At 38.0% G+C, this 8,496-nt stretch overlaps 1 protein-coding gene across 2 annotated transcripts in view; it reads left to right on the top strand.

Annotated features, from left to right (window-relative positions):
- The first annotated feature begins 4,157 nt into the window (after nucleotides 1-4,157).
- The window catches only part of LOC107706407 (cyclin-L1), a 5,613-nt gene continuing 1,274 nt past the window's right edge, over nucleotides 4,158-8,496 (top strand). The window contains exons 1-9 of one of the 2 annotated variants that reach the window (XM_016510116.1): nucleotides 4,158-4,488; nucleotides 4,805-4,879; nucleotides 4,967-5,076; nucleotides 5,404-5,521; nucleotides 5,618-5,682; nucleotides 7,208-7,307; nucleotides 7,386-7,490; nucleotides 7,600-7,741; nucleotides 7,831-7,927. In XM_016510116.1, the coding sequence (XP_016365602.1) occupies nucleotides 4,249-4,488; nucleotides 4,805-4,879; nucleotides 4,967-5,076; nucleotides 5,404-5,521; nucleotides 5,618-5,682; nucleotides 7,208-7,307; nucleotides 7,386-7,490; nucleotides 7,600-7,741; nucleotides 7,831-7,927 (1,052 nt within the window). In that variant the 5' untranslated portion in view covers nucleotides 4,158-4,248. The remainder of the gene's footprint in view (nucleotides 4,489-4,804; nucleotides 4,880-4,966; nucleotides 5,077-5,403; nucleotides 5,522-5,617; nucleotides 5,683-7,207; nucleotides 7,308-7,385; nucleotides 7,491-7,599; nucleotides 7,742-7,830; nucleotides 7,928-8,496) is intronic. The other variant, XM_016510115.1, reaches the window with a different exon arrangement.

Raw genomic sequence — 8,496 nt, forward strand, 5'->3', positions numbered from 1 at the left:
GAGAATAATTAATTATTTTGGCATCATTAATATATATTTTTAGAATATTATAATATTCTGCATTATTTAATCTTCATTGTTTGGTCGTAGAGAACACTGACTGTGACTCACACGTCATGTTTTTTTCCCTCACACCTTTGGCACACACAGTTGTTGACACTATAATTGTTTGGCATATTTGTTTAGAGATGTTTTGGACTGTTTTTGCTTGTAAACGATGCTTGATCTGTGCATATTTCTCCTCTGATTCAGACAAGACAGCTTTTTCACTGGAGAAAGCAATAGGCCTATTATCAATAGAAGATTCATATTTTAGCTGAAAGCAAATGGCTTGAAGTTACATTGAGGTTTACATTCGTAAAAGTTAAAAATGCCTTAATGATGAATGATGTTTCTTACAAACACGCAGCTTTTCACAAGACTTTGATGGATTGATGGACTGGAGTCGTGTCCAGTCAGCTGTTTGGACTCTCATTCTGACAGCACCCATTCACTGCAGAGGATCCATTGGTGAGCATAGTACTAAATTTCCCTAAATCTGTTCTGATGCAGAAACGAACTCATCGACATCTTGGATGGCCTGAGGGTGAGTAAATTTTCAGCATTTTTTTATTTTTGTGTGAACTATTCCTTTAAACAGCTTTATTTGTTTTCCATTTTAAAATGATACAGTATACTATTTGAGCATCAAAAGTAACAAATAAAAATGGTATTGAACATTAATAATAAAAAAATTTTTTATTTATAAGTCCAATAGTAGAGAGTGTGTCTCGGGGTTCTGGTGCTGTAAGGTCAAGGTGCTCTCTGGTCCAGGGTTTATAACAGTCCATCAAAGAATACTTCAGAATGACCATGGCACTCTTGTGAATTAAAAAGCCTTTATTATCAAATGGCTACATTATCAAATGGTTGTGCCAAAACGCGTTGGAGAGTTTTTAGATTTCTTGGATGTAGCCATTTGATAATAAAGGCTTTTTAATTCACAAGAGTGCCATGGTCATTCTGAAGTATTCTTTGATCAACTTTATGATTGATCAAATTTTAAGTAAACTATGCACATATGTATATGATTTTACTAAATATATGCTCATTAAAATGGGCAGATCTATCTACACCAAGTCAGCCAGAAAACAAAAAAATTCCAAAAGACAGAAATTCTGAGAAGCAATCATTAATCTGAACATTTATGAAATCTCTCCTCCAGTGATTTATCATTGCTGGCAGTGAGTTTCATTCCATTCTCCGTTTTACTATTTATTACATGCCGCATACTATAATGTGTCACATAGAAACAGAAAAAGTAATCACATGTGATTTTGTTCTGTACTTATAGTTCAGCATTCAGTTCACAAAACAGAGCACTCTCAGTCAGAACAAAATTGAGAACATGTGGAGATGGAAATATTTATACTTCAGGGCCTTCTTGGGGGTGAGGTGGGAATTAGACCCACTGTGAACCAGGCAACACCAGATCTGGGCAGTTTCTATAAATGGGTTTTGGATTGTGAGGTTTACAGGAACTGAACTTTCTGCAGGTGTCCTATGACGCTGTATCTCAATAAAGCAATGCAGCTGGTTTGCAGGCCAGGTCAATAACCGTACAACAAGGCACCTGTAGTGTATACCATATACCGGAGGGGATATAATATATCTACACTTGAATAAAAAAACTCACCTTTGCTTCCCTCCACTGACACACATTAAGGAATGGAAAATGACCTCAGGCCTGGCACTGTCTGAACAGCAGAGAGGTGAGAGGTTGAGAATGTTTCATACAACAGCAGGTTGTATGTTCACCATTGTTGCCAGGTCTCTGCTGTATGTCACATCCACAGGCTTTGGGAAATCATTAGCATGTTAAGAAAATATAGCTGACTTTGCTTTCTAAAAGAATCACAGTTAGTCTCACTGGCATACAAGCAGCCAATCAAATTTGCTTGGCGTAACGGCGGACAGGAACAAAAACATTCCTCAGGTGAAAGGAACACGTTCACCATGAAATCAGACACAGAAACATGCTGATTTACGTCACCCGGCTGTCTATGCCAAGCTTGCTATGGGCGACAACTTTTCTTTTTTTTTTTCAATCTCAGGGGGCTATTTCAAACCTGCCTCATAAAATACTGTATTGTTCAGTTTTAACTGTCCAGTACTGCTGATGACAATTCCTTCCTGTGGACTTTAGTTTTTTAGATATTTGATTCACTCAAGAATATCTTGTTCATAATGATGGTACCTCCCGGGTCTATGAAGCACTGTGAAATGAAGCACTCGTAGAAAATTCTGTGCATACGCAGACATCATTTTTGGTTTTAAACATCAAATTTTCACCCCTAGCAAAGATGCAGTGTGTGCTTTTCTGAACCTGTGAGGTGAAACATTACAGCTCTCTAACCAGATCCCAGTAGTGCCATTCAAGGAGCCAGCAGATCTGGAGTACATTATGAATCCCCCAGTCACTGACAGAAAGGATGAATAATTACCTGATTAAAATGTCTCAGTGAGTGATTTATTCAAGAATAAGCTGCAAGATGTTCTTCCTCTGGGACATTCGGTTTATTCAGTGCTACTCAGCTGCCAGTATGAGAGAATATGACACTTTGCACTTGCATGACTGACATGCAATGTAATTTAAATGGCTGTCCAACTGAGCTAATTTTCTGTATTTTGAAGTGAAACATATTAAAGTCCCAAACATTGTGTAACAAACTGCATTCAGAAGCAAATGGGAAGGGGGCTCTCTCTCTTGAGTATACAGCTGAAAAAGCAGCTTGTGTGCAAGGTGTTATTTGCATGCCTTATTGACATGCTGGCATGCACAGAAGCTTCACTGTTGCAAACCTCATGAGAAAGTCTCCCAAAAGTGAAACATTTGAAAATAATGCATATAATTGTAATTCATATAACTATGCTGGAAACTTTATTTTTCTTTTTTTTATTTGCAATGTCAGGTTTGTCCAAATGCATTTAATTACATTTTAATGCATAAGAATGCATAAATAACAGGCTATTTTAAGTATGTTTCACAGAATATAACATAACTGCAACTGCAGCAGGATATTTTGTCTATATAGGTCTTGTTTACTCTTTCTCTCCGTAACTTGGGACATGCATTTCACAAAATGTGGCACAAATGAATGTCTTGTGTACTTTAATTCTTTTGGACACATCTCATGAGGATATTGGTTGAGAGATGAGAGGGGCAAGTGGGTAAATGCAATGAGGTCAAAATGAGTATCAGTGACAGCTGGCATCTCTCCTGCTTCCTGCCTTGTGCAAAGCAAAGACCAAGGCTATCCTTAACCCTCTCAGCAAATCTAGCCAAATAGTAGGCCTATAACCTGAACAGTGCAAATGAAGACATTAAAGTGGAAAAAAGTTAATCACAGTTTTCTGTTCACAAATAGTAGCCTACCAAATTATTCTGTTTCTATATTTTTAAATCAAACAGAATATTAAATAGAAAATTAATATGTGCAAAAGCAAATATAAAGAGGAGCATTGTACTTTATTGCACTGTTGAAAAAAAAGGTATTATATAAGTCCAGAAATCATATTTTTTTTTCTCCTGGTATGAAATTAATTCCATCCTAGTGTCGTTGATATGAAGAAGGAAGCACAAGATTTCCTGAAGTCAACAATCTTTATATGTCTTGTTGACCAGGTGTCTAGGCATATCACATCCCCTCTGTTAGCTGTCTCATCAGTTTTAGTGATGAGCCCCCTCACTGTGGTGTAGGTCCCGAATATGATGATATGATTACTTTGGTACTTGGCAACACAGTCATGGATTATAGCACATCCCTGCGGGACCTGGTGCACAGCATGGCATAGCAAGAAATCTGACCTTGTACTTTTTTGTCTCTATCTATCTATCTATCTATCTATCTATCTATCTATGTCGTTCTATGGTGGCATTAAGTTGTTTTATTCCATTTATTTTCATTATTACACAAACGTTTACTAAGCTATCTAAATGAGGATATGTCGTAGACTTATATTGTTTTTATATATTAAAAAAGATATATATATATAATTATAAAATTTACTATCGTTGAGAGAACATTTGGTGCAGCACGACCCACACAGCGCTTTAACACAATATCGTGGTATTCTACGGGATTTCGCCATTTCAACGGAACCATTGACGTCACGTCCGTTGTTGTATTGCGTCAATTACGAAACGTTGCCATTTCCGCCTGGCTGACGAAAGGTGTACGTTTTGTGTTACCGATTTACTCCATCAAGATGTCTCTAGGTGTTTTATCTCCTCATATGAACACTCCAGCAAACAGCCAAGGCATACTGATCGGCGATAAAGTGTATTCGGAGGTGTTTCTGGCCATCGATAGCTCGATTATACCCGAGGAGAGTCTCTCTTCGACCCCGTCCATGCTGGATGGCCTCGACCAGAAGACTGAGACAGACCTGCGGATTCTGGGCTGCGAACTCATCCAGTCCGCCGGGATTCTTCTGCGTCTGCCACAGGTTACTGTCTAAATATGTTAAATTTTGATTTAGTCCGTTAGTTTAATTCCTAATGATCTTAACGTATAAGACGATGCGCTTAGCACGGCTAGCTAGCCGTAACCGGCACACTGAAACCGGCGGCCTTTTGTTTTCCAGCGGCAGCGGGTCCTTAAGATGATGCCTGCCCGCCCTGCCGTGTAATATATTTTGGGATGTAATTAAAAATAGATTATTTGTCGCTCTACTATTAGCTGTCTAACGAGTAGGCGTTGTTTTTATGTAAGTCAACTGACATGAGCCTTGTTTTTCATACATTATTTGGTATTTTGAATAGGTGGCGATGGCAACTGGACAAGTCCTTTTTCAACGATTCTTCTACTCGAAGTCCTTCATCAAGCACAGCTTTGAGGTAAGTCAGAGATACAAAATAAGAAAAAAAAACCTTTGACTTAACCCAGATTATGAACATAATTTATGTGGTGTCACTTTGAAACAGATTTTTGCAATGGCCTGCGTCAACTTGGCATCAAAGATAGAGGAATCGCCAAGAAGAGTGAGGGACGTGATCAACGTTTTCCATCATTTGAAACAAGGAAAGGGCAAAAAGTAAGTCGATTAGTTGTTTTTATTATTGGTGTTAGACATTTAGGAATTAGTCCAAGAAATTTAGTAGATGAAACCTGTAGAATTTCAACTCCCATCAGTTACTTGCTGTGCTTAGCTAAAACTTTGGATTGCACATCTAATGATGACTTGGAACCGTTTTGAGAATTTGGTTAAAGTCTAATTCTTGACAATTTTTTTTGTAATTATAAACATGCTAGTATCATCTGTGAAGAGAATATGAAATAAAGCAGAGGAAATGTTTTTCTAATAATATATCATATGTAACATGTAATATAACAGCCGTTTTTGCGTTTTATGTTGAACTAGGAGCACCCCTCTTGTCCTTGATCAAAACTACATTAACACCAAGAACCAAGTGATCAAAGCGGAGCGCCGTATCCTTAAGGAGCTGGGGTTCTGTGTTCACGTCAAACATCCACACAAGGTAAGTTTTGATTTCTAATATTCTGCTGCTATCCGGAATATATTTTTGTGTGTGAAAATCCTGCAAGTTTCCATAATTTTTTTTCAACTCTTTCAGATTATAGTCATGTACCTGCAAGTTCTTGAATGTGAGAAGAATCAGATGCTGGTTCAAACAGCATGGTAAGTGTGTTTGTTTTTGGAGCTCATAAAAATGCCCTTTAAATTATGACTTGGAATTTTTTCCCCTTATAGAGGAGACTTTGCATCAGATTTATGGTTGGACTCATGCCGTGTTTCCACTAGTAAAATTGGCTGATAAGACCTTGAACTTGTGTGAAAGAGGTTGGTACTTAAGTATCAACAGGACCTAGTGGAAACACTGCATTATAAAGCATGAATTGCATTATAGCTTGGTATACCTAAAGGTAAGATAGGTTCACATCATTCAGGCATCACACGTTTTTTGTAATAAAAATGCAGAGGTATTCTGTAGGTAGGGCTGTGCAAAAAATCAAATGTGATTTTTCATGCGCATCTCGTCAGTAAAGCCGCTTCTGGTGATTAGTAGTAAATCTCCAGCACGTGCTTTCAGATGGAGCGGCATTTACTACACAGAGCCGTAGTTCACTGACAAGACGATTTTTTGCCCAGCCCTATCTGTAGGTTATGTGTTTGGTGATTTCTTGCACATCTTTGAGGTTAAGGCTCATGGAGAGCTCTGTTTAACTTTGTCCTTTCTCTACTCTTTGATTAAAGGGTAGCCCATGGTGGTAAGTGTCACAGAAAACACCCGAACTCCTCAGGCACAAGACCAGGAACCCCTCCCACCTCATTGGCTGGCCTTTTCGAGACTGCCAGCCAATCCAGTGAGAGCTCTCAGCGGAGGTTCTCTGAATGGAAGGCCTTGGCTTTGCTGGGGGGGCCAGGATTTGCCTTTTTTTTTTTTTTCTCCCACAGAGCTTGAGTGCTAGTACTGCATGAAAATCGCATTCGATTTTTTGCCCAGCCCTATCTGTAGGTTATGTGTTTGGTGATTTCTTGCACATCTTTTGAGGTTAAGGCTTATGGAGAGCTCTGTTTAACTTTGTCCTTTCTCTACTCTTTGATTAAAGGGTAGCCCATGGTGGTAAGTGTCACAGAAAACACCCGAACTCCTCAGGCACAAGACCAGGAACCCCTCCCACCTCATTGGCTGGCCTTTTCGAGACTGCCAGCCAATCCAGTGAGAGCTCTCAGCGGAGGTTCTCTGAATGGAAGGCTTTGCTGGGGGGTCCCGGATTTTCTTTATCTCCCTCCCACAGAGCTTGAGTGCTAGTACTTAGTTGTGCGCTTTATGCTCTCTAAATCCAAATGATTTTTTTAGCAGTGAAAACGGTATGTTTTTTTTTTTTCATATGAATCATGTTCATGTGAATTTTGTTACAGTAAGTTGTCCCTGATATCCACCATGAAGTGATTCTTGGCTTTCCTCACACTTTTTTGATATGGGGTTTGAAAATTTCGATTTCGCAACACATGCGCTTTGTTTGTGCTTCAGTTATTGTTCAGTTATTTGTTATTCAAATTTGTTAAGATTATACAATTGCCACCATCATGGCTACTTTTCAAAAAGTGAGGGAAAGGACATGAAGTTAAGAGTCTCCAGAAGCCATATGAGAGAGAGAGCATGGCAGGTGTTGCATAGGTGTTTCTTAATGTGTTGCAGGAATTATATGAATGATGCCCTCAGAACCAACGTGTTTGTGCGGTTTGAACCTGAGACCATTGCGTGTGCTTGTATTTACCTCGCTGCTCGAGTACTACAGGTACATCTTTGGATTTATCTCTATCTTTATCTATTTCATTTTCTTTTTATTTCATTTTGTGTTTTTGTATTTCTTCAGATTCCTCTTCCTTCCAAGCCACACTGGTATCTTGTTTTCGGTGTTACTAAAGAGGACATCAAAGAAATATGTATCAGCACGATGAAGCTTTATTCTAGAGAAAAGGTAGCTTAAGTTTTATTAACTTGGCACATATTTGTATTACTTTGACAATCTTTATTTCTATTAATTGTCGTTACTACATGCTGTTGTTAATACTCCATCCATCTCTCAGCCTAACAGTGAACAGCTTGAAAAACGGGTGGAAAAGAGGAAGGTGGCCCTGGAGGAGGCAAGACTAAAAGCCAAAGGACAGAATCCCAATGGCACGCCAGCTCTTGCTGCCATTGGTGGATTTTCCCCAGCATCAAAACCCTGTAAGTTTTTGTTCTGTTTGCTTTTACTTACTAAACAAGCTTTTTGTACTTCTCAAATCACAGGCAGCTAAAATGTTTTCCTTTTCCAGCTTCTCCACGAGAAGTGAAGATGGAAGAGAAATCGCCAAACTCTAAATTGAAGGAGTCTGAGAACAGACAGTTGTTTCCTAAAAGCCCCTTCAATGGGTAAGTTTTAAGTTTTTTTTATTTGTGCTGAGCAGTATGACTGTATATACTGTGTGAAATGTGGGTATATGCCAAACAACAGATTTGTCTTTTGATAGAGATTCTGTTATACCAGTTATACTGGTATGTCTGCAACAATTTTTGTAAAATCTGAAATGATTCCTGTTTTTTAACTGTAGTGTTAAAGCTGTTTCTGTACTGATACCAAATTTAATCGTTTATTAATCATTTTACACTTTTGGGGTGAAAAATTAGGGAAAAAAGTAAAATGAGGTCCCTTTTCACTTTTGAATGTAAGGTTGCTTATTGCAACAACTTTCTGGGTAAATTTCAAACAAAAACTACGTTGTGAAATTATTTTATCGCGATACGATTTTTGTCATAATGCACAACATTTTTATTACATATTACATGACACGTAACTAACAATTAAATGCCTTTTAAATTTTTTTTTTAGTTTTCTTTAACTTTAGTAATTGTTTTTTCCCCCCAAATTTTAATTTAGCTTTAATTTATATTTCATTATTAGTTATTTTAGTACTTAAACTTATTTTAATTCCGATAGTTGC

The sequence above is a fragment of the Sinocyclocheilus rhinocerous genome, unplaced genomic scaffold (assembly GCF_001515625.1).
Source record: "Sinocyclocheilus rhinocerous isolate Xijiao unplaced genomic scaffold, SAMN03320098_v1.1 scaffold444, whole genome shotgun sequence".
In the NCBI taxonomy this organism is placed as follows: domain Eukaryota; kingdom Metazoa; phylum Chordata; class Actinopteri; order Cypriniformes; family Cyprinidae; genus Sinocyclocheilus; species Sinocyclocheilus rhinocerous.